Genomic DNA, 26,606 nt, shown 5'->3' on the forward strand with positions numbered 1-26,606 from the left:
TGGACTGTTGATAGCGATAAGTTGTTGGATAGCGACGACGAGCGATATCTATTGCCCCATGTGACTCATAGCGGCGCAGTGAAAATCTTGGCGGCAAGCTGCGCCGCTTCCGTTTGTGTTTTTATTCATTGCAAGTTTAATGTATTGGGAATCTGCTTTTTCCAAATGAGAGAAAATAGTATTTCTATATGAAAGCACGAGGTGCATGGTATTGTACGCTTTTTTTTTGGTCACGGAAAATGTGTGTGCGTTACAATCAAGGGCGTGTTATGAATGAATGAATGAATGTGTAGTGTTTACTGGCACAAGGGCCAGGTAGGGTCAAAGAGTGCCAGGTCCATGGTGATGAGCTCGCAGTGTACTTATGAGTTCTATGAAGTTGATGTGACGTGGCTGTAAAGGGGCCTTAAAAATAGTCGCTCGAAAGTGTGTAACATCTATCTGTAATAAGATGATGTAGATAGCAAATGACGTTTGCTATGAGCATTAAAATCTATTGCAAAAGAATGATACAATGTGTAAAACAACGCTTGAATTGGCTAGAGCACTACTGCCTCATTAGGGCCCTTGAAACACAAGGGCCTGGAGGCATGTGCCATGTAAAAAATTTATCACAGCGGCATCCTCTTGAAAGAGGATGCACTACGAATGTAATGGACTTATAACATGTAGGATAACATCATTACAAAAACCGAGGACAGCTGGGCCAAGAGTGGTTCTTGGCCAAGAAACATAGCCGGGTGAAGAGGGACAGAAAAGCGGTATGCAAGAAAACAATGTTTCTTTCTCTCAGCTTCGGCCTCCCGACACTCCAGGAGGAGGTGAAGGATGGTCAGCCTATCACCACATCTATCACAGGTTGGAGGTTCATTTCCAGTGAGTAGAAAATTATGAGTGCCAAATGTGTGTCCTATTCTCAGATGACCGAAAAGGACATCTGTTCGCTGTGATTTTGTTGCGGAGGGCCAAAAACTTAATTTTGGCTTTATCCCGCGCAGCTTATTATTTGTTTCAGCGTCCCACATACGTTGCCAGTGGTTTCGAAGTTTCTTTCGTAAGAAAGGCTTCAGATCTGTGACAGGGACCGCAGCGGTAGGATTAACAGCGTGCGATACAATTGACGTGGCCATCTGATCCGCCAGAATGTTGGCTTCGATGCCCCTATGGCCAGGCACCCAGCATATAATGATATGCTGATTAGATAGATAAGCTTTACACAGGTAGGAATAGAGTTCAGTAAGGACTGGATTTTTGTGCTTATGGAGTGACATAAAAGCCTTCATGACACTTGGGGAGTCTGTATATATCACTGCTTTTTGGAGCTTTGATTTCCTTATATACATCACAGCTGACAGTATTGCGTAGGCTTCAGCTATAAAGATACTTGTTTCCGGATGCAGTACATCGGATTCCGAGAAGGATGGACCAACGGCTGCGTAGGACACTCCGGCATGTGACTTGGAAGCGTCTGTATAGAACTCTGTGCAGGTGTGCTTATACTGCAGTTATAGGAAATGCATTCGGATTTCGACCTCTGGAGAATGCGTTGTAACTTCTAGAAAGGATATGTCACATTCTACCACCTGCCACTCCCAAGGGGGGTAATAGCTTGACTGGATGCATTAAGCGATGCTTGAGGAGTGGGACATCCATTTAAACGCTAAGCTCCCTCACGCGCAGTGAAAAGGGCTGTCTTACAGAGGGCCGATTACGAAAGAGTGTAGCATATGTCATATCGTTAATGGTATTAAAACACGGATGCTCATGATTAGAGTGTATTCTGAGAAAATATATGAGGCTGATGTATGTTCTCTGTAAGTGGAATGACCACTCATTTGATTCGGCATATAAGCTTTCAATCGGGCTTGTTCTGAAAGCGCCAGTGGCTAAGCAGATACCTAGATGGTGGACAGGATCTAACATCTTTAGCGTGCTCAGGGCGGCAGAGTTTATACTACGCCACCATAATCCAATCATGACCGAATTAGGCTCTTGTAAAGATTCATTAAACACTTTCTGTCACTACCCCATGTAGTCTGGGATAGAAGTTTCAATAAGTTCATTGCTTTTAGACATTCTTCTTTAAGATATTTAATGTACGGAATGAAAGTGAGCCTATAGTCAAGTATAACACCGAGAAATGTGTGCTCTTTGTTGACTGGTATTTGTTGTCCACACGGTTCTAAGCAAGGATCCAGAACCAGGCCTCTCTTTCTTGTAAAAAGAATGCAAGAACTTTTCTGAAGATTGATTTTAAATCCATTTTTCTCTGCCCACTTTGACACTTTGTTCAAGCCATGCTGTACCTGTCTCTCGCACACTGCGAGATTACAGAATTTGAAACCTATTTGAATGTCGTCCACGTAGACGGAATAAAAAATGGTCGGTGGTAATGAAGCACGAAGTGTTGTCATCTTAACAATAGAGAGTGTGCAGCTGAGCGTGCCTCCCTGGGGTACACCAGTTTCCTGTATAAAAGGACGTGACTGTACATTGCCGATTTTTACTTGGAAGGTACGATTGGACAAATAGCTTTCTATTAGATTTAGCATATTGCCATGAATGCCCATTTCTGACAAGTGCCCATTTCTGACAAATACATTACAAAGGCAACTTGTGAGGGCTATGGGGCGGTAACTTGCCACACAGGAAGGGTCTTTGCCTTGTTTCAAAACAGAGACCACAATGGCTTCTTTCCATGCGATTGGAAGGTATCCTACAGCCCGAATAGTGTTGAAAAGTACGAGTAGTGAAACTGGCGTGTCATTGCGTAAGTTTTTGATAATTTCCTACATGATTCTGTCAGATCCCGGTACAGAGCTCTTGCCATGCGATCAAAGCAGCTCTCAACTCGGCAATACTAAAAGGACGATTGTATGGCTCATTATGTCGGCATTTTCTTATGTATGACTTGCATTCTTCTATGTGTTCATATTTGAGAAAGGATTGTGAATAATGGGTTGAACTTTACACGCTCTCAAAGTGCTCCCCAAGTAAGTCTGCCTGGTCTTGCAGGGTATTGCCCTGTGTGTTTACCAAAAGGAGTGAATATGTTTGTCACACTCTTAACCTATTAACCCTGTTCCATACTTTGGCCTCATCTGTATACGAGTTGATACCCGATAAAAACTTCTGCCAACTCTCTCTTCTGGCCTGTCAGTGCGTTCTCCGGCCTTGGGACTTTACTTTCTTAAAGTTGATAAGATTCTCTGCAGTGGGAGAAGCGCGTAGCAACCCCCATGCTTTGTTCTGTTTCCTACGAGCGTTCCTACATTCGTTGTTCCACCACGGGACACGCCGTTTGCATGCCAAATCCCGTGCTTCAGATATGCATTTAGATGCGGCATCTATTATGAAGGCTGTAAAAAACTCCACAGCAGCATCAATTCCTAACGAAGACATGTCAGCCCATGAGATACTAGTAAGAGTGTGGAATTTCTCCGAATCGGCAGTATCAACCTTCCACCTAGCAGCCTGTGGTGGATATTTGTTTTCTTTAGATGTTCTTAGCAGTATGGGGAAGTGGTCGCTCCTGTAAGGATTGTTGGTAACTTCCCATTCAAGTTCAGGTAGTATAGACGGGGAAGCTATGCTAAGATCAATTGAAGAAAAGGTTCTGTTTGCAAGACAGTAATATGTGGTTTCCTTCTTATTCAGCAGACATGCACTAGAAGAAAAAAGGAACTGTTCACAAGACGACCTCGCGCATCTATACGAGAGTCGCCCCACAGGCAGCTGTGTGCATTGAAATCGCCAAGAACACATAAGGTTCTGGCAATTCATCTATAAAGGACTGAAATTCATGGTTGTTTAATTGGTAATGTGGGGCTATGTAAAGCGAGCAAATGGTGATGAGTTTGTTTAAGAGAACAACTCGAACTGCAACTGCTTCAAGGGGCATTTGTAGCTGTAAACGTTGACATGCTACGCTTTTATGAATTACAATGGCAACACTGCCAGATGATATGGCAGCATCATCGCGATTTTTGCAAAACATAATATACTGTCTGAGAAAGTTTGTGTGTTTCGATTTTAAGTGTGTTTCCTGTAAACACAGCACTTTTGGATTGTGTTCGTGGATAAGTTCTTGCACATCATCAAGGTTTCTAAGAAGACCTCTGACGTTCCATTCAATAACTTGTGGATCCATATTGAAAGTAAGTTGGTGCTGTGTGTACAGAAACAGAAGTGGTGCCTTAGGTTACAGAGCTCTTTAGAGAGCCTGTAACACGGGTTTTGTCCTTTCTAGAGCGTGTGAGGGAGCTTCACCGCTCCTTACGTGCTTGGTGTGCCGTGAGGACTGGTGTAGTATCCATTGGCTCTTGTGAGGTGCCAGACACACGCTCTTGCGAGCAAGAAATCATTCGAGAGAGTCCCGCCTTGGAGGGCAAGACCCCTGCGCCCACCAGCCCGGAGGTCGATGAAGCTGTCTTTGGGTCTGAGTTGTGCCGGCTGTTGCCGGCGCTGGAAGGGGCCGGGGAGGTTGGGGCAGGCTTGACTGCGCCCACCTTCGGGGCCCCTATCGGTCCTGTGGGATCGCTGCATGTAGCGCAGGTTGCCGCAGATAACTTTTCTGGGGCCGGCAACCCAAAGTTAGCCTGGCCAGTTTGCTGGTTGGGCAGAGTAGGCTTACCTACTTCCATACTGGGGGCAGGAGCCAAAGGTGCCAGCTCGCTGTGCGCGGGCTGGGCACTTCGCATTGGACGTTGTGACGCTGGCCCCAATGCGCCCCATCAGCATAAGGTGTTCTGTGGAAAGGTGAGCACCTCTTACGGGCTTCGTTAAACGAAATATTTTCTTTGACTTTGAGGGTGATTATCTCTTTTTCTTTCTTCCAGTTCGAACAGGAGTGGCAGTAGGCTGGATGGTCACCACTGCAGTTCACACAGTGAGGTGTGCCACTGCAGTTGTCAGGGGGGTGGCCCTGGACTCCACACTTTGCACAAGTTATTTGACCATGACAGCTCTGCGAGCCATGGCCGAACTTTTGGCATTGGAAACACTGTCTAGGGTTGGGGATATATGGTCGGACAGTTAGCCTAATGTATCCTGTTTCAATGGTTTCTGGCAGGACGCTAGTTGCAAATGTCAGGATAAAGTGTTTGGTGGTGATTTCTTTATTGTCCCGTCTAAGGATAATACACTTTACATTGGTTACATTTTTATCCTTCCATCCTACCAGGAGTTCGACTTCTGTTAAATCCTGGAGGTCTGCCTCTTGACACGACTCCGCCTTAGCTATTCATTGACCGGTGTGGTGTAACAGAAACTGGTATATTACCTGCCTAGCTTCTCGTACTGATGTTTCTGAAGGATCTCAAGAAGAAGGTCTCCGCTAGCCATTTTTGTCACTTTATAACCTGACCCTAAGGCTTCAGTCAAATATTTTGCAACTATGAATGGTGAAATGAATCTTGCCTGTTTTTCAGATTTCTCACTGTGCACAACGTGGAATTTCAGATAAGTCTCTTTTGTTCGGTTGAAGCATGTGCTTAGGTTATCAGTGCGTCCCCTCTTTTGAGGGTGACGATCAAGTATGCTGGGAAATGCGGGAGGCACCAATGTTCAACCGCTGGATATCATAGATTTGTGAATAGCCTACGCATGTGTGTATGCCTATATATTCCTGGGTCAGCACCCAAAAAGGTTTCACTCTTGTAACACAAGAAGGCAGAAACCTGCTGCACATTTGGTAATACATGAAGTTATACAATCGGGGTTAGGCGTCTTTGTTAGACATATTGGTAATACATTAAGTTATACGATTGGAGCTAGACTTTTTGCAAGAGATAACAAGCCGCAATGGGAAGCCTTTTATAGCAAAGGAACTCAACATAGACTCAAGTGAGGTGGAAATTCTTCTAGTGTCTTGTATTTTGAACAGGTGGGCAACTGGTGTCATTTTTCTCTATTAGGCAACATGATGTAGTACTGTACTTCTTAAACTTGTTCTTGCAGTAACCTGGCAAATGGTCGTTTTGCTTGTAACAACTTTGTGCTAGTCTTGAGTGTCATGGTCACTATGCAGAGGCATTACCTTTGACAAACTTTGTTGCGACAAAATTCTGGATGGCAAAGATTCTTTCTTACATACCTGCTTTGTTCTGCTGGAGTATACGAGTAGTCAGAAAAATACAGACTATTCAATAGTACTGCAACTAGCTGATAGCTTATGCAAAAGTCTGTCAAATGTTTGCTAAACTCAACATTGCAACAGTCTGGAACAGCTTGGCAGTGTTAGTAATGTGAGGCCCATAATGTCTTGGCATTGTCAAGTTTACAATTTGCTAACATTCTTTTATGAGACAATTAATTTACTATAGGGACAGTGATTATGCTAGATATGCCTTCAGGGTTTTCCTAAAGCCAACCACATAGTACGTGTTTGTGCTTTTCAGTACTTTGGTGTTAAAGAAGGCAGTGACTGTCGTCGCATTTTTGTTGGTATAGCAAATATTTTGAGCATTAGCTTTTGTTGCCAGCTTTAAATTTGAAGGTGGCAATCTCGAATTCACTTCCTCCAGTACTCTACATCTCCAGGCATGGAGTGGCGGCTGACACCAGCAAAAACGCCGAGAGCCAGTGGGTTTATACTAATCAAATTAGGAAGGCCCACTAAGCTTCAACAAAGGCACTACCTCACCAGAACAGGAATTGGCCCCCCTGGTGCCACTCTTGCCTCATGACTCCTACAATTAACCCATGGCCCTCAGTCCCCAGCAGTGCGGAGCACCTGACCAAGGCGGCGGTCAGACCTGTAATGCAGCAGAGGGTGCTAAGAATTTCTTGACCCAAACAGGCCGCCAATGGAAACTGACCCTGGCAACCTTGAACACCCGAACTCTCTCAAGTGAGGCTAGATTAGCAGGACTCTTTAAGGAACTATCAGGCATTATTTGGGATATCATTAAAGTTAGTGAGGTTAGAAGGACTGGTGAGGCTTATACAGTGCTGACTGCCAGATAAGAAGCAATACGAGGTTGGATTCCTAATACATAAGGACATGAAGGGCAACATTAATGAGAGGGTAGCAGTAGTCGTAATAAGACTTAAGAGGTATAGATTAAAGGTGGTACAAGCGTACGCTACAACCTCCAGTCATGATGATGATGAAGTAATCAGTTTTATGAAGATGTGGAATCAGCCATGAGAATAGCACAAACTCAGTATACTGTAGTAATGGGAAACTTCAATGCAGAAGTGAGGGAAAAAGCAGACTGGTGAACAATAAATTGGAAACTACAGTGCTGATTCTAGAAAGACTAGAGGAGAGATGGTGGTAGAATTCACGGAAAGGAATAAGCTATGAATAATGAACACGTTTTTCAGGAAGCGTAGCAACAAAAAGTGGACCTGGAAAAGTCCTAATGGTCAAACAAGGAATCAAATCGATTTCATACTTTCTGCCGACCCCAGCATAGTGCAGGATGTAGAAGTGTTAAGTAGGGCAAAGTGCAGTGATCATTGGTTAGTGAGGTCTAGGATTTACCTGAATTTGAAGAGAGAAAGAGTAAAATTAGTCAAGAAGAAACAGGCCAACCTAGACGCAGTAAGTATGAAAGTGGACCAATTCAGGCTGGTACTTGCAAATAAATATGCAGCCTTAGAACAACGAGATGTAGATCACATAGAGGTAATGAATGAAACTGTAACTAGGCTGGCCTCAGAAGCAGCACTTTAAGTAGGAGGCAATGCACCAAGGCAACCAGTAGTTAAGGTCTCCAAAGCAACAAAGGACCTAATAAAGAAACAATAAAGAATTAAACAGTCCAACTCGAGAGATCAGATAGAATTTGCGGAATTGTCAAAATTGATCAACAAGGAGAAAATAAAGGAGATTCGAAATTGTAACGCAAGAAAGACTGAGACAATCAGTGAGAAGAAAACTTGGCGTAGGACAAGCCTAGCTGTATGCACTGAAAGATAAGCAGGGTAATATCATCAGCAATTTCGAAGAAGTAGTAAAAGCTGCGGAAGAATTCTATACTGACTTGTACAATACTCAGAGCAGCCAGCATACCTCCATTGGAAGTAGTAATGAACAGGTTACAGAGGCTCATTCCATAACTTGCAATGAAGTTAGAAGGGCCTTAGAAGACATGAAACGAGGAAACGTGGCAGAAGAATATGGAATAACAGTCGATTTAATCAAAGATGGTGGAGACATAATGCGTGAAAAACTAGCGGCCCTTTATATGAACTGCCTATCGACTTCAAGGGTCCCAGAGAACTGGAACAATGCAAAACATTATACCAATCCACAAAAAGGGAGAGGTTAAAGAATTGAAAAATTATAGGCCCATTAGCTTACTTGCAGTATTGTATAAAATATTCACCAAGATAATTTCCAATAGAATAAGGGCAACACTTGACTTCAGTCACCCAAGGGAAAGGGAACAGGCTGGCTTCAGGAAGGGGTACTGTACAATGTATCACATCCATGTAATCAATCAGGTAATCAAGAAATCTGTAGATTATAATCAGCCTCTCTACATGGCTTTCAGAGATTATGAAAAGGCACTTGATTCAGTAGAGATACCAGCAGTCATGGAGGCATTACATAATCAGGGAGTACAGGAGGCTTACATAAATATTTTCAAAAATATCTACAAAGACTCCACAGCTACCTTAATTCTCCACAAGAAAAGTAGGAAGATACTTATACATAAAGAAAGGGGTCAGACAAGGAGACACAATATTTCCAATGCCATTCACTGAATGCTAGGAAGAAGTATTCAAGCTATTAAATTGGGACGGCGTGGAGTAAGGATCAACGGCAAATATCTCAGCAACCTTCATTTTGGAGACATAGTACTGTTCAGCAACACTGGGGATGAGTTACAACAAATGATAGAGGACCTTCTGTCCTGAACTGGGTAGTACGGTAGCACCAAGCTCGGTCGTCTGTTTTGGAAAGCATGTTTACAATATGGACCCGCCACTTTCGGTTGTGTTGTACCACGGCTTGCAGCAAATATCGGGTGCCGAAGATTTTTTCAGGGGTGGCCCGCAGCGTAAACGAAAGAAATTATGCAACACCAGATGTGTGTACGCTGTTCAAGAAATAAGCGGCGAAGTTTTAGCGCGGTGTCAGTCGCAAGTGAAGCGAGTCGTGTACGAAGTTGAACTTCAGGTAAGGTTTGCACACAGCTGGATTCAGGCGCGCAAACGCGAGGAAATGTTTGCTATAAATGAATTCACAGCAGCGATAAGCAGACATCATGTGTACGGAACTGCTCGAACGCACGACGGTACGGGCCGTGACGGCAGCGGTCTTTTAGCATGCCACGATGTACGAACTGCTCGAGCGCACGATCGTATGTGCCACGACGGCAGCGGTCTTTCGACATGCTGCGAAACGGCGGGCCTCCTGCAATATTTGTTGACTGCATGCCGCTAGACAAGTAGTTATGCCTGCACTGTAGTAGCGGCCATCTGTCCCTTTAGCAACTGATAATTAACTGATGCAATGCACATGAGCTCACAGTAACATACGTGTGAATCGCACAGCAGCGCGAGCTCGTGCGCTGCTCGCTTGATGTAGCTTTTAATGACAGCGCTCGAACATCGATGTACTGAAATCAATACTACCTTGCTGCGCTGCCTCAACGTGCTGGCTTGAGGTCAAGGATGAGCACATTTAACTCTCTAACCTGCGCTGCTCATAGTGGGGTAGTGAATTGTCACCGAATCAGCTCGACCATTTGTGGTCATTTGCACACACCTGGTCACTGCACTTCAGACAGGTCGAATTGTTAATCCGCCTCTTTCATGGCGCTGCGGCGCATGAGCCCTACCCTAGCGGAACAATCATCGCGAAACGTTTTGGAAGGGTCGCGCATGCCGAGAAGTCCCCTGAGGAAAAAAAAAAAAAAAAGCGCTCGGACGCGCGTGGCTGCAAACACCCGTGCCATGTACCGCGTTGAAACTCTACTGGTAGCTCGACGTCGGTGTGGTGCCAAAAATGTGCGTAGCGTAAGACCACAACTCCACTTTACAAGACAAAGCGACCAAGGCATCGTCCCGAGTTGTCCGGACTGCACCGTGAGCCAGGTAGTTGGTGCCTTTCATAAATGGCTCGCTAATTTAACGAAAAACCCGTGCGTTACACTTGGGCGACACTTAAGTACGTCACGTTGCTGACAAAGTCTGTTTGCAGTGTCGGTCCTCACTTGCTGGTGGTGGCAGCGCGTGCCTGACTGCACATACTCGTAAGGCGCAGCAACACTGGGTCGATACGAGACCGACAAGACGCTCACTCCAATGATTGACTGACTATTTTACGTAACTGAAACCTTTTTATCATACCAGGTCGACAACGACGCAACCGACAAGTGCAAGTTGTACTGCGACAGGCTTTCTTGTTGAAGGCACCGGCAAAATCAGCGTGCCGACCATCGTTTGACCGAACCCCGCACGATCGGCCATCGAACCGCCAAAACAATAGCGACAGCGTCTTCGCTTGTATATATAATTAATCGTGCTCAGAATGAGTCAAGCACGCCTGCCAAGTTGAAATGCACAAGCTTTAACCTTCTCAAAACATGCCCACGAAGTTTGAGCCAATGTCAATCCTGTTCAGCGAAGGTTAACCTGGCGCCATCGAGTTTGTACACTCGCTACCGGCGGACCTGAACTGAACTGTAAGCAGTTAGGTCGAACGAAACAGCTTTTATAGTTCAATTCTGGCCTTAGCAATTTGAAATCAGCTACACTTCACTTCACACGGAGCGTACACAATAAGCGGTATGCGGCGACACAGCGCTGTGCCAACATCTGTACGTCACCGTACCTGTAGGCTGTCGGCTGCATTCGCTACATATATGGGTGGGCCTGTAAGTGCTGCTTTGCCAACACATTTCTCAATTTCAGAGATGCACTGTTTGCCTCTGCATCAAGCGGCAAACAAGAGACGGGGTATTCAGTGTACAGCAGCATAAACAACCGCCTCGCTCATTTATATCAATGCCGTGTGAGCAATGGCATCCACGCATTTTCGTAAGCGAACAACATGGCCAACAAATGAGCACTTATGTGAGCACAGTTTTCTCTAATAATGCTCTATGGCACGCTAAAACTGTAAGTATGATAGAGTTAAAGAAAAGCGAGAAGGAGTTAACAGCCCGTAATATATGTATCCGGATCACAGTTGACGTTGTTTAAGTGGTTCGGCCGCTCATATTGACTCGTCTCAGGGTGTAACAGCATGGCACATATGCGCAGATATGCATGTTTTGCTACATTTTGACACTATTTCATATTCCCTCAAATTCCCTCAGTTTTTCCAGACCACTCAAAATCCCTGAGAATTCCCGGCTGGTAGACACTCTGGCTGAATGTACCTCGCTGCAGCTGCGTAGCCAGGCGGGCCGACGCGAGGCAGCCCAAGCCACAGCCCAAGCGCGCGATAACAGAGAGCAGTTGTTCATCAAGTTCTCGCCGTGCTTCGACGCGTACGAGCCGTGCCGCACTGTCTGGCACGTGTCCACAAGTGTACGTGTGGTGTGGGCTTTAAAGCCAGTGGCTACCAGAACATACATTGGTTTGTAAGGTTAAGCCAGACTACAAAATCGAGCAGAAGGCAAAAAGAGATGCAATATAAAGGTGAAGCCTTCAAGAGCAGTGGCATATAACCAGAGGCAGCAGCAGGTCAGGAATGCAGAGGCAGATGCCACTCAAATGGATCACATCCGTATGCACACGTCAATAACATCACTCAAGTCCCCCAATCTTTCTTTCTATCATTGCCCTGGCCTTGCATTACTAGAGACCGCTGTGTCGCAAACATCCTTGGCCTGGTGGAGGAAGGGAGAGTACAGCCACAGGCTCATGAGATGGAAGCAAGCAAAGGGACTGGCTGGGCCACTCGGTCTTCCGTGGTGCATTTTTTTTGGCTGCATTATGAGCCTGTCCTTCCTCAGCAGAAATTAGCGAAAACATAGGAGGTCAGTTTTCATGGTTCCCATATATTAATGTGCATGTGTGTTCCCTGTGATGTGCCTTGTTTGTTTTAAATGAGGGAATCGATGCTGTGCAAAGCCTTTTGCAGGTAGCTGGCTATTTAGCATTGCTTTGTGTTACCATTTTGTATAAATCGAGAAGTTTTGTGTGTGATGTGTGGGGATGCTTGACTCTCATGTGTCCCATAAGTTGTTTTCTCCGCATGGTTCTCGTGTCTCCTGCAATCTGGCTTCTCTGCATAGTTAAGAGCCGCCGGCGGTTTGTGCAGTTGCAGTATAGAATAGTAGGAAAGATGGTGCGAGTGTAGCACTGCTAATGCCATCTAATGGTGGGGGTTACCTGGGCACAAAAGGGAGTAGTCGCTTGTTCTTTATCTAATGGTGGGGTTACCTGGGTGCAAAAGGGAGTAGTCGCTTGTTCTTTGGCTTGGGGTTGGCAGAACGCGCGGAGTTGTCGCGCAGCTGTTGGCACGCTCTGTAGGACCGTCTCGTGAAGCTGTTGAGCGGGGCACTGGGATGGATGAACTCGACCACTCAAATGCACCACCGTTTGCCTGACTGTACACGCGAATGATTAGCCGCTAGTGTCCAGCATGGGGGCGGACATATTTGCTCAATATCCTGTCATGGTGAGACAGATTTCCTCGATTCGTTTGCACCCATTGGCATGTTCTATTGGTAGTAATTCGGCTAGCTGGCAGTACTGCATGAAAGGTGCAATAAATTCCCTTGTGATTGTCTGCAATACTGTGTTGTCGTTCCTTTGTCCCAAAAGCACATTTGGAGACACCACAGAAGAGAGCATGTATGTGTGTGACGACAGTAGCAAGACAAAACACAACTGCCAAACTTAGCTGTTCGTTTGCATGGTGCACGGCTATTGTATGTTCATTGTTAAGAAGCACCTCTTTCAGATTTCTCAATTGTAAGAGGACTATTTTCCGAAAGTACAGAGGAACAGAGAGAAGAAACAGCATGCTTTCATGGGAAGAGGGACTCCGGCATTCTTGCCTTGTCATTGACTACGGGGCTGTCCTAGCGCAAAGGATTGTGGTTCAGTTCATCATCTTTTCTTGACATAGCTTGGGCCAGAAAGAGTGGGAATGCGCAGACATGAGGTACAAAATTTTGGGAAAGAAAGCAGTACTGTGTACATTTCAGGGAGTCATAAACAAAAATTATTACAGCTTAGCAAGACTCCAAAAGAAAATCTGTCTGGCTCTAAATAGCATTAATAGGAAGATCAGCGCATTGAAGTAAACATTTTCTAGTCTGTATGCTGAGTATAAAATTTATGCAGATCCCAAGTACTATGGGCATCTATGTACTAAGCGAAGCTTTCTGTGCTATTTGCTTTGACTGACGATAATTAGCAGTGATGTTGACAGCAAATGTCTAATTTCTTCAACATTTAGTCCAACACGAGAGTGGTGAGTTGATTAAACATTACTTTGTCTGCACCACTGCTGTTTTTCTGCATAATATGTAGAACACACAGGGAGAGGTGCTTGCTTGAGGCGTTGTTGTGCGCCATATTTTATAACCTCTGAGAGGGTTGAGCATTGTCGTTTCCTCACATGGCATAGTGCATTGCGGCAGAAGTATTAAACATTAAATGAATTATGGGTCTGTACGTGCCAAAACCACAATCGGATTATGACGCACGGTGTAGTGGCGGATGCCATAAGAATTTTGATACAGTTGTGTTTTCTAATGTGTCCCTAAATGAAAGTGCACAAACACTTTTTATTTCGATCCCATCGAAATGCGGCTGCCGTGGTCGGGATGAAATCCATGACCTCGAGCAATGGCATACCCGCAAAGCTAAACTACTGCGGCAAGCACAGAAGTGTTGATTTGAGGTGCGACCACTTCTGTAGTGTAGCCTAGACCCTTCGGTGTGCTTTAATTGCAGCTCTGCTTCTGCACGCCCTCTGCAAGTTGTCCACTTGACATATTTGCATGGTGTTTATTTTTCAATAGCAGAAATGTACCGTACAGTGCCCTTAAGTTTATCCTGTTTCCCTGCAACTGCTGTCATGTCTACAGTAGTTGTGTTTCCTTGCCTTCTCATGTCACCTTTCCCCATACCCCTACCTCTTGTATGGGAACTGCAAGCGAAGGGTGGCAAGGCTGTTATTCACTTGTTTTGCCACTGCGATGGTTCTACCCATTCTCTGCCTCCTCTTCCCCTCCTCTCTACCATTATGTCTATCTTCCATCTGGCTTTGCACGTTAGTATAAAGGTAAGCGCTACAATTTCTGCAATGCTTTTGTGGAGGGTCATGGATAATTGTAGCTGTCAAGAGACTAGCTGGTGACACCCAGGGAGCTTCAGAGGGCATTGTGCATTTTCAACCGAATGCAAAGGTCCAAACGAGTTTCCCGCTTCTCCTTTCATCTCTGCCACGCTCCTTCCATGTATACACACGCTCTGGACCACTCCCAATGCGGCATTGGTGGTGGTGGCAGCAGCAGCATAGGTGGGAAAACCAAAGAAAGAGGCAAAGAAAGCTTCGCTTTAAGGATGATGGATGTGATATATTTTTACACGTGGGAAAAAAAGAAAGTAATAGCACTTGATGATCATCTGATGTAAAGCCCTTCACCATTTCTCTTTGTTGCCTTTGGTTACGTGCATTCATTACCAGCATACCTAAATTAATAACTGCTCAGGGTACTAACTCAATGTTGAAGAAAAAACTGGTACTACACAGGACTCTGTGTGACATGTAGCTGATGCTAGTCACAGTGATCAGAAACAATGAGCACACAGAACACGCACTGTGCTCTCTACTGCTCAAATTCCTTTGCATTCCTTCACATCTAATAGGCGTCTAATGCACAGTCAGTATAGCTGACTCTTAACACTATTATACGACTGAGCTTGTTCACAATGCCTTCAGCTTTACCCTTCCCTTTTGCATTTACACAGTAAGCTTGACAACTATGGATGGTTTTTTGCAAGTGCATTCTTTCGCTTCTTTGCAAAACCTTTGGTCTTATTTTCTTCAGCAAGGTCATTGAAAGGACACTGAAAGCCAATTTTACATATTTTTTTGTTTTTTTTTGTTTCTGAAAATTTGAATTCCGATTCATTAAGCACATTTCATGGGTTTACATTTATTTAAGCAATGTTTCTCATGCACTTACATGCTGGTAGGGAAAAAAACGGTTGAAGAAAGAAGAAAGGTTGTTTGCACTACCCATGCTCTAATATATTAACCCTTTATGGACAAGCGTTGACTATATATAGAGGCAACATACAAGAAAAAATTTTGTTGTTGCCAAGTTTCCATATTTCGTACGAATTTTCTAGCTAAATGTCTTTGGCCAACATCAAATGACATGCAGCAAGCGCCATTTGTTAGTTTAGAACAGGAACAACTGAGGAGGAAGTTGTGCACATGCCTCATTTTTTTTTTTTTTTTGATAGCATGGTCAGAAGAGACAGACTGATGAAACATATCTGGCTGCAGTGGAATCACAGACATTATGTAGAGCAAATAAAATGCACACCTACGGTTCACATAAGATGAGAGTTGTCTGTACAAATTTCAAATGAAGTCATAGGTGACTTGGGGTGAAGCCCATTCAGTTTTCTGCTGGATGTTTCCTCCCTATTGCTGAACACGTTTCCACAAAATATTTTTCTTTCACTGATTATGCTTCTTCTCGTCTTTTGCACATTTAGATAGCGAATAAACATTTTCTTTTGGGGGGGGGGGGGCATTTATATTTGCCATCATTTCAGGGTTAATACAATTGTGATTATCTAACATGAGGTGCTATCAGAGCTGTGGGATGACTCTGACTTGCTTAGCTTCATTACCCTGGGTCAGCTAGCTAGCATCACCCTAAATGGAGGTGGATGAGTAGATGCCTGCAAATGAAGTACTAGGCACAACATAGTGCCATTTCTGCATGCCAGCTCACAAACTTTCATTCTGGCTGTGAAGATTCAGGTTAAAAGAAACCTTTGCCTTCAAAAAGTACGAGGGTGTTTGTCTGCTGCCACTCAACGCAGCACGGCAAAAAATTCTCTATAAGCTAGGTCAGTTAGAGCTATGGACGAGTGAGTGTGTTTTTCAAGAAAACCTACTATCGTTGATTTCTACTTTTACGAGCATGGTGCTGATTGCCTTCAGAACACAGCACACAGGAATGCAGCCTCCCATGTGTGTCCCTCCATGCTGGGATGTCACATTCGCGCCTAAAGGATAAACATGCAGTACTATGGTCCTCTTCTCGCACTTCGATGCATGTTTTGTTTCCTGCTTACGGCCCTGCATACAATTTCTTCTGTAATACAACGGCTGGACATATGCATTTTAATGCAAACACCGCAGCAACCCGTCAAATACCGAAAACACACTGGTAGTGCTGAAGGCATGGCGAGACACACTGTGATGGATCGCGACGAGTGTTCACATAGTTCTGGTCAACGAATGACAAAAGTAAAAACTTTAAGCACGTTTACAGCAAAGCGCTAGTATTGTGTATGCATGCCCGAGGCAATACAAGCTTTCGTGCGACAGTGTTACCTGGACCCTGAACTGGCTGCAGCTTCCCCAAACGAAAGACGGCGATCCTTTCCAGGGACGGCACTCTCTGCGTGACGTAAAGGCGACAGCTTGTAAACGAATCGAAGAGGGTAAGGTACTCTACCAAAAATATACCTTTATGCAGACCCAGCACGTCACTGGAAATGTGAAAACGAGGAAGAGGTAGCAGAAGAAAGTCACGATCGTTCTAATAACAGTTGACTGCCACGGTTCTGGTTCGCAATCTGAAACAGTTCGTATCTGTTAAGTCAACCACTTACATAACATTCCCCTCAGTCGTTAAAGGGAGTTGTGACTTGATTGAACATACAAGTTAGCAACCAGAAAAGTGGAGTTCACCTGACAAATCCACAACAACCTGGCGCTTGTTATAGTTAAATATTGTCATGTATTTCTCGGGCTTCTTCAGCGCCGTCATGTGATGAATAGAAGAATAATCAAACGCTGAGGTGTAATCAAATACGAAGTCAGGTGTGTCATAGCTATCACTGTAGGGAGAAAATCTGTCGTTCATCGTTGCCCCTAACACGCTACTAATGGTACTACGTAAACTTCGATTCTTTTTTAGGCTGCCCGAACTCTATGGCTGCCCGTACCGAGAGCAGTGGCTAGCACAACCAGCTGGTCGCGGCTAGCTTCGCTCTCGTGTATAGTGACATCGTCTTAAAAAAATTCACAAAATGAATAATTTCAATTGATTGGTAAGATTTATGCAGCATTTACTTTAGTAATAAACGTCATTATAGTGGTTCCAACCACATAATTTATTATTTTGTTGTAAACTCTTTCAATGTTGTGGCGGCGCTTGCGTTTTGCGCGAGCTTTGATCAGTGTTCTACACTTGACACGGCTGTTCTGGACGCGTGCGCGATTGCATGTGCGTTTCTGGTTTGGATTTTTGTATGGAAGTCTTTTTTCCTATAGGGACATTTGTATATTTTTCGAGTTATGGCGACAAGGAAGCCACTGTTCGACGTATTTGTTGGTAATTTGCCTTCGAACGTTACAGAGGCAAGTATTGGGGAGAAATTGAACCAACGCTACTCAAACGCAGCACTCGACGCATGCTTGGCAGGCTTTGCTTTCTACTAATGTCAAAACATCTCGTGCATGCCCCTAGAGGTTAACTATACGTACTTATGTAAGTTTTGTGATGACCTAATATAGATCTCTTTTTCTTTCCTGCTTTTCAGCAAACACTTGCTCCTTTGTTCACCGAAGTTGGGGAGGTGTGCTCTATACGTGTTAGGAACTCGAAGAATGCAGGAAAAGTAGCGTAAGTTTTGACGGAACACGTTCGCTCTTAATTTGTTCCTTTCTGAATTGTCTAGTCACCTAGCGTGATGCCTTTAAGGCGCTCCTGTCAACTTTTTGCGTGTGTATAAACCATGCGGCAGTATCGGCATTGTGACGCAGTCAAAATATAACGCGTGGAAATATACCGCAGTACGTGCCACGCAGTACGTGCCATGCATGCCTTGAAACTGGCACCCTCGGCTGAAATGGGTACCTACACGGCGTACGATTAGTTATGTCAGCGAGGTATCCAACAAATTTAGTTTCCGGGGGCGCCCAACAGTCTTAGCAGCCATGTTTCAACGCGTTCGCTGCATCGTACGACGCTTCATAAAAATTGATGACTTTATTCGAAGAACGAAATGGTTAACACCAAATTTATCCACAATTTGTTAAAGTACGAGACGCTCAGTACGACGTCGCGTTCAGTACTACGTGCAACTAGGCAGCCTACATGTAAGCGCAAGACGTCCATGTGGGCTCCCTAGTGCTACGCGTTGGCAGCCCCGGCAGTTGTCATTTGTTGTAACTTGATGGGTTGGATGCGGTTTCTGGGTACGACAAATCTTGCACGTAAGCGAATGCTGAAATCGCAACGCGTGTTTGCCGAATTTTCGCTATCATATAAAGCATGCACAATGCAGGGCAGATAGGGGAATTTTATCAGTAAGTTTTGAAAAGCGTCACTGCACAGCCTTTAGGTGTAACACATTGCAAATGTTACTGAATACTTGTAGCTCCACCATCGCTGTTTCATTTCAACACAGGTACTATAAGACAACTAAAATAAGGTGTTATTCTAAAATATGCCCTTTTGTGTAGGCAAGAAAAAGCAGTAGCAAATAAATGTTTTGTTGCATGTTGGCAAGAACATGCGCAACCATGTGTCATATAAGGTTTGGTATTTTGCAGTACTGACAGCCTACCTTGACTTGAATACCTTGTTTGCTGTACGATATTTTATTTTTCTGCATTTTTTTACTAGTTACAGTAGCCATGCAGAACTCATGCAAACCCACCGTGGTTGCTACGTGGATACGGTGTTGGGCTGCTAAGCACGAGGTTGCGGGACTGAACTGGCCACGGCGGCTGCATTTTGATGGGGGCAGAATGCGAATACGCCCGTGCACTTAGATTTAGGTGCATGGTAAAGAACCCCAGGTGGTCCAAATTATTACAGAGTCCACCACTACGGCATGCCTCATAATCAGATAGTGCTTTTGGCACGTAAAACCCCATGATTTATTTTTTTAGAAGTCATGCAGTGTAAGTAGTGCAATGCTTGCAATTCGCAGCATTTACTGTGCTGTCATAAGCGTTCGCAGTGGTGCCATGATAAGTGTCCAGTCAGCAAAGTAATTTATCTTAAAATTGGCTTGCTGGACGACTGTTGGTATGTGTGCAGAGTGCAAAGACAGATACACCTGTATGTTTTATTGCAGTGTGTCTGTATTTAAGATCTTGCATGTTAATCTAGAGCCAGTCATTGCAGTGGTGTTTCTTATGGCCAAAATGTTTTTGCAATTCGAAATCCCCAATATAATGTAATGCTTTGCACAACTTCACATTAAAGTAGTGAACACATACGTTAGAACGATCTAATCCATCAGACAATGCATTGGAAGGATGGCTGCTTGCACTGTGGGAAATGTTTTGGCTGCCTTTGTTGCACCACTAGTAGTTGTATGAAGGTTTGGATGGTTTTTAAGTACATATTTTGTGCATTCCTTGTGCTCCTTAAAGGGGTCTTGAAACACTTTTCTAACTCGTCATAGAATGCTCTTAACATTAAAGGACATCATCCCACGAATTTTATGCTACAAAAATTTGTGGAAAGGCTTGACCAAGGCCACTTGACATTGACACGGACGCTTGAACCCTGGTCTCATGAATCAAAGGTGTGCAAAGTCCTGGACTTGTTTTTATTTAATAATTCAGTTGGTTTACTCATGCACTTCATCTCATTCAAGACTGAGATTTTATTTTCTTTTGCAATTACCATCTACCTTCATCGCATCGGACAGTTACTCTACTGCTGATAACATCACACAACCTGCATTTTTTTTTCTTCTGCCCACCTTTTAGGACCTTTCTTCTCCTTCATTTCATTCCCTGCAGAGTAGAATGTAGGCGAAAATGTGCTGGCTAAATACTGCATTTTCGCTAAAAAGCTTTCTCTCTCTTGATTCCTTCACTACAAGTCGAGTTGCCACACCGTGATACCCAGCTTTCTCCCTCTTTCTGTCTCCACTAGCGTGCTGAAAGCTACACAGCGGAGAAGGCAAGAGGGCAAAGCCCCAGCCAAAAGTGTTGTCATGGCATCCCGTGGCAGTCGCCGTAGACTACGCCATGCAGCACGCCACTATCTCGGAGGCTACACACAATTGTTATGTGTAGACTGGCAGTGGAAAGATCAGGTCACCGTAGACTACACCATGCAGCACGCCACTATCTCGGAGGCTACATGCAATCATCGTGTGTAGACTGGCAGTGCAAAGATTAGGTGTTTATTTTTATGTGGAACACTTTAAAAAAATTTCGGCAGAAACCATCTCGGGATGACTGTCGATATTAATGCGAGTAGATTGAAGCAATATAGCAACACACGTATTGTCACTGCTGAAATGTGTCAATTATTAGTTGTGCACTGGAGACTCTCTTGTGCTTCTTCTGACACACTGTGCCTTCTAGCAGTGCCATAGCTGAATGGTGCAGCATATCCAAAATTTGCTAGAAAGTGCCTTGGCATTCCAATTAACATTGCTAATTAGGCTAGTTGGAATGTTGGATTCATGGTTATGAAACTTCAGCACAAAAACAAGGGACAAAAAGGAAGGGCACAACATGAGCACAGCCTCACGACTAAATTTTTATTGGGATCTACCCAGAATATATATATATATATATATATATATATATATATATATATATATATATATATATATATATATATATATATATATATGTACAGAAAGGAAGAAAAGAAAACAAAGCAGACCACAGAATAAACCAGAATCAAACTACTATGTAGCATCCTAGGAAAAAACAGAGGTGACGCTCTCTCAATTGGCACGGGCAGTCTAAATGTAGTATCAATAATATCAATGTTGTAGTACTCCGTGTCATGTAAGGTTAGTGATTCCTGGCCGACGCATGCATTTTTGTGTTTCCTAATGAAAAAAAGTCTCTGCTAGTTCACAGGTTGTCTGGTTCTGGCTTTTACATAAAATTGAGCACCCACGGAATTCTGGTTTGCATCTACACTTGTTGCAATGTGATGCCGCTGCCTAGCCACAAGGAATGAAACAAAGCAGCTGAAGCAAGGGCAACAACGAATAATCAACACCAACATGTGTAATGCCTTTACTACGTGTGCATTTTGTTTTGATGTTTCTATGGATTAGGAAAAATAAATATTGCTGAAAAAAATATGACAAATTTATTATAAGATGCATTTGGGCCATATTTTTATTGGTTTTGAGGCGATGGCAGCGCTTAGAATGCGTTGCGGTTTCTGTTAAAAGCTTCAACGGAGACCATCTGGAGGCCGTGTAGCACTGACACATATCCCTTGAACTAATGTGTCTTTGAAATCTCAATGCTCCTTAACTTCAAAGGACCTTTGGCATGCTCGTGTGACTGGGGTATTAGACTGCCCATGCCGATTGAGAGCGCATCGTCAGTGGCGTAGCCAGAAATTTTGTTCAGGGGGGGCTACGCCACTGGCCCCATATATATATATATATATATATATATATATATATATATATATATATATATATATGGGGCCAGTGGCGTAGCCGGAAATTTTGTTCGGGGAGGGGGGGCACATTGCAGTTTCGCCTCCTCCTTAAGAGGAAGCTTTAGCTCGGGTGCTCCTATTTAAATACATGTAGAAGGGGAATTCGTTTTTCCCTGCAACCACTTCACCAAATTTGAGGAGCTTTCTTGCATTTAAAAGAAAAAGATTAATTATAGTGACTGCTGGTTTTGAATTTTTCATTTAGGCGGTCACTTATTTATCAAAAATTGGCCAAAATCGAAAATTTTCAGAAAACGAAACTATCAAGTTTAAAACTCCGTGACTCAACAATGAAAAATGATATCACAATTCTGTGAATTGCATCTAATAGTACATCTACAGCGGACAAAATAGATATGTTACACATGAATCTCAAAAAAATTTAGTGTTGTGGAAATGCGGCTTTTGCAGAACCCTTGTACACAATGTAACCAATCCACGTAAGATACAAATTGACATAGCAAACTTGTCCACTTTGACTGTTATAATAGATGTCGTTTACAGAACCACAATATCTGTTCTTCATGCATAGCTATTAGTTTGTAAACGTCGTGCTTTTATTTTTTCAAATTTTCGAATTTTTCAAAATATTTTAAACAAAATTCAGGCCCTAAATCGAAGTTCTGTTTCCAACAGACACTAGGATTTAACTTTCTTTCTCAAATGCAACCAATTTCAATAAAAGCGATAAGCAGGATTATCTCAGAAAAGCATTTCTGCGTTTTACAAGTATTTGAATAGGCCGCGTCGGATTGGGCCCGAGCTAAAGCTTCCTCTTAAACAATTTGTCGAGTGATCAAATACATGAATAATAACTGCATTGTCATTGCCAAAGATGCTGCAAACGAATTCTTGGACGCTACGCACTGTCAAAACAATAAAATATGTATTTTTTCATAACAGAATATATTTGTATGTGCCAAAAATTTTGCCCAAGATAACTGATATCAATGCTTCCATATTTTTGTCTATTTATTAGGTAAAGAAAATATCACACAAACTTTTAGAACTATATCAGTTCGAAACCAGGAAAGCAGTGCATGCCGCTGATATGAAAAATTAAAAGGCAATGAGCTGAACAAGTTGAGGACAAATATGTCAATGAAACTTTGTCATTCAAGAACCGTGCTTACATTCTTGTATATATGCAATGGCCAGTGAAAAATCTCAATGACGCTGTCGTTTGTTCCAATGTATTACTCAGGAGTAGCTGTCCCCTGTCGTGTATCATGAGTAATTGCACCGAAGTTATAGTCGCGATAGAGAGCACGTATAAAAAGCAGTTCTGCAAGATATACGAGGGCAAGTCAAATGAATGTGAGCCAACAACGGGGTACTTAATTAAAAGTAGTCTTCATGAGAATTTAGACATTTGTCCCATTGAGTAACGAGTCGCGTGATTCCCGTCCTATAAAACTCCTTGGGTTGCTGCTTCAAAAAGTCTGTATCTGGTTCCCTTGAGCTGTTTCTTCGGTTGCCCCAAAATGTAGGAGTCGCAAGGTGACAGGTCTGAGCTGTATGGTGGATGTTGCAGTGTTTCCTACTTGAACTTTGACAGTTTTGTATTAACCACATAAGCGACGTGGGGACAGGCATTGTCGTGGAACAAGATGACCCCATTCGTCAATTTTCCACGTTGTTCGTTCTTGATTGCGACACGCTGCCGTTCTGGCGTTTCACAATATCGAAAACAATTGATAGCCTCTCAAGATTTAGCAAATTCTATCAGTAATGGACCCTGACGATCGAAAAAAAAAGTCGCCAACACCTTTCCAGCGGAAATGATGGCCTTTGCGTTCTTTGTGCGTGGTAAATTCGAATGTTTCCACTGTAAGCTTTGCCATCGTGTTTCAGGCTCGTAGTACTGGCACCAAGGTTCGTCCCCGATCACAATTGCAAACAAGAAGTCGTCATCCTCATTGTGATACCCGATCAGATGAGTCAAGGCAGCGCGAAACTTCTCCGTCTTCTCGCGATGGATCAAAATCTTGGGGATCCATTGCGCACCAAAGAGCCGATAACCGAGAAGCTCATGAATTATGGCGTGAACCGAACCGTGACTGATGTTCAGACGGTCTGCCAGTTCATTGATGCTTATCCTCCGTTCTTGTTTCATCAGCTCATGAACCTTTGAAATTGTGTGGGGGGTGATTGCATGATGGTTTTGGCCCGGTCTTGGAATGTCTTTGCAACGTCCTTTGAACCGTTTGCTCCAATGCTTCACAGTGGTCAATGAAATGCAGTGTTCAACGTACACGGCAGCCATACGCCGATTAATTTCTGTTTTGGAAACACCTTCAGCTGTCAAAAACTTCGCGACACCGAGGTGTTCAAATTCTGAAGTGTCCATTATGTGACGCAACCATATTCAACCCAGTGTATGAGAGCATCAAAGAACATTTATCTTCACACCTGCGTGTCACTTTTGTAAATGAGACATGCCGTTCTCCTACGCGCATGCCTCGCAGATAATGAACCGAACCATTATTGCGCGGTTAGGGTAGGCTCACTTTCATTTGACTCGCCCTCGTACATTAGAAATGCAAAGATACAATGGGATATACAAATGCGAAAATACGGCTTGATAAAGGACGAAAAAGTGTCACTGGAAACAAAGTTCACTGCATGTATACACAAAACCTCGCAAAAAGATATTTAAGTATACGTATAAGTCTCCAATGAGTCTATGTATGTAAGAAAATGTAACTGTATATAATGCGTCAAACAAGGCAAATAAACATGTTGCACAATCATAGATTCACAGAATCCTAGATTCCGCCCCCATTCCATCCACACCCCCCGATGTATTACGCGCGACGGAAGGCGGCGCTCTTGCTCCCCGCTTTTCTCCTTTGCGCACACAAGACTGAGCCACCATCGTCGGCTCACCCATTCCACCTCCCCTCCTACGCTTTCACTCGCACATACAGCATACAGCGCGTGGTCACGGTGTTATCATCCTTGGACTTTATACGAAACATGAGGGCGACAGCGACGGCAGGAATGCGCCTGGAGTGTCCATATAATTGCCTTCGCAATAATATAATAAACGTATCCGGCAACTGAAGCGTCCCGTCGCCCATTACTTTCCGCAAAAGAAGTATCAAAATCGAACTTTCACCATGCGACAATTCGCTGCGCCGCAACAATGTATTTTTTTTTCTGTGGGGCGGAGGCACCGAAATGAAAAAAAAAAATACGCATAGGAAAGTATGTTGGCCAGAATTGAATGCCTACTTCGGGCACCTAATGGGGCTACGGAGGGAATACCGAAGAAAACACGAGACGCTTGGTCCACTCCGAACCATACGCATACTGCTCAGTATCCTACACCGGCGAAACAAGACTTTCCGGAAAGGTTCCGCTCAAGGAACGCGGTGCAATCGTTCGATTCTCCACAGTGATGGCAGCGAGCGACCATTGTTTTTTTTTTTTTCTCGTCTGCTAGCCAGAAAGCGTCCAAAACTCTGTCAGGTGAAAATCCACTCGGCCAGAGCAAACCGAACGCGCACCGAAGTGCACCGCGCGGTGGTCGGGGCCATACGAGAAAAACGTATGCGCTCTGGCTGGCTCTGGCAGCCCGCGGGTAGGGTAGCGAGAGCAAAAAAAATTTAAGAGGCTCAATGTGTCCTCGCGAATAAAAGTCAAAGTAGAAAAAATAAATAAGAACGTAGTTACTTTGGCTGGCCTTAGTGTCTTGACATGGATGTTCTGGCGTAGGTTAAAAAAATGTTGATATTTTTTTTATGTGACATGACGGCACAAATGAACCACCCCAACGCTTCGTCTCATTGGACCTTGCTGCGTGCTTTGTCAACTCGTCTGCTAGTGTGTTGATTTGGCTTGTCTCGTTGTATGTTCCGACGTAAGACTTTAGAAAAGCCAATGGAACCTTGACGTCAAATGTTTATAACAACATTAAACCCACAAAGTTCCGCAATTGAAAATCTTAAGCACAACTTTTGAAATGTCAATGCAACTTTCACATCAAAAGCTTATGAGAGTTATACCCATAAAGTTTCGCAATTGATATCCATGCGCTCCATAGATTCCGTGGCCTCAGTGAGATGCCGCGGGGAGCCCGCTCACCATCAAAGCGCCCTTTAAACTTTGCGCTCGGATGGGACTGCTTGGCGTTATGTGACTCCCGGTGTATGGGCGTTGCCACGAAATCCAGCCCGAGTTCGGAATCTCCGCGGTTAAATGTCTTTTCGAAAGACATCTTTGACAAAATCCAGAGTGATTTCCGTCGCCGGGGGTCGCTTTGTTTGGCGGCGCATGGACAGCACGAAAAAATTTCGGGGGGGGGGGGGGCTGAAGCCCCATAAGCCCCCCCCCCCTGGCTACGCCCCTGCGCATTGTGTCTGTTTTTTTTTTTCTTAGGATTCTATGTAGTGGTTTGATTCTGAGTTATTCAGCGGTCTTTGCTTTGTTTTCTTGTTTACTTTTTGTATGTGTATATATTATGGGTAGATCCCAATAAAATTTCAGTTGTGAGACAGCGCTCGTGTTGTGCACTTCCTTTATTTTGTCTCTTGTCTTTGCGCTGAAGTATCGTAACCATGATTCCAATTAACATAGTCCAGAACTGCCAAAGGCACAATTTTGAGAAAGTGCTACCTGGAACGCCAATCTCTTTTTTTAGCACTTTTAAGGGCGCATGTGTAGAAAGTGGTGCAGGGTGTCTACCAACCGGGAAAACCTGGAAAACCGGGAATTCTCAGGGAATTTGAACAGTCTGGAAAAACTCAGGGAAACTCAGGGAATTTGTGCTTCTATCAGGGAAAATTAGCTGTAACTTTATTGAAAGGGAACGAAAGTCGTGTTAATGCTGGCTCCAGTAACAGAGGAATCGTAGCGAATCGTCATTGACGCCGTGTCATCGGCACGATATATTGCCAGAGTAGTTAACGACCGATTTTCTAGACGCCCGATTTTTCGGACATGCCCGATTATTAGCACGGCTTTGCGGCACCACCACGT

The 26,606-nt window shown here is 43.9% G+C and overlaps 2 protein-coding genes across 3 annotated transcripts in view; one reads left to right on the forward strand and one right to left on the reverse strand.

The window, feature by feature from the left end:
• Positions 1-17,140, reverse strand: part of LOC142586936 (stomatin-like protein 1) — a 92,155-nt gene extending 75,015 nt beyond the window's left edge. Inside the window, exons 1-3 of one of the 2 annotated variants that reach the window (XM_075697814.1) lie at positions 16,865-17,139; positions 16,640-16,749; positions 16,505-16,571 (exon numbers count right to left, since the gene is read on the reverse strand). In XM_075697814.1, the coding sequence (XP_075553929.1) occupies positions 16,505-16,571; positions 16,640-16,749; positions 16,865-17,039 (352 nt within the window). In that variant the 5' untranslated portion in view covers positions 17,040-17,139. Of the gene's footprint in view, positions 1-16,504; positions 16,572-16,639; positions 16,750-16,864 lie in introns of both variants that reach the window. The other variant, XM_075697819.1, reaches the window with a different exon arrangement.
• A 208-nt stretch (positions 17,141-17,348) lies between these two features.
• LOC142587966 (uncharacterized) overlaps positions 17,349-26,606 on the forward strand; it is a 136,703-nt gene continuing 127,445 nt past the window's right edge. Inside the window, exons 1-2 of the mRNA XM_075699402.1 lie at positions 17,349-17,536; positions 17,719-17,801. Of these exons, the coding sequence (XP_075555517.1) occupies positions 17,474-17,536; positions 17,719-17,801 (146 nt within the window). The 5' untranslated portion in view covers positions 17,349-17,473. The remainder of the gene's footprint in view (positions 17,537-17,718; positions 17,802-26,606) is intronic.

This window comes from Dermacentor variabilis, chromosome 1, assembly GCF_050947875.1.
Source record: "Dermacentor variabilis isolate Ectoservices chromosome 1, ASM5094787v1, whole genome shotgun sequence".
Taxonomy (NCBI): Eukaryota; Metazoa; Arthropoda; class Arachnida; order Ixodida; family Ixodidae; genus Dermacentor; species Dermacentor variabilis.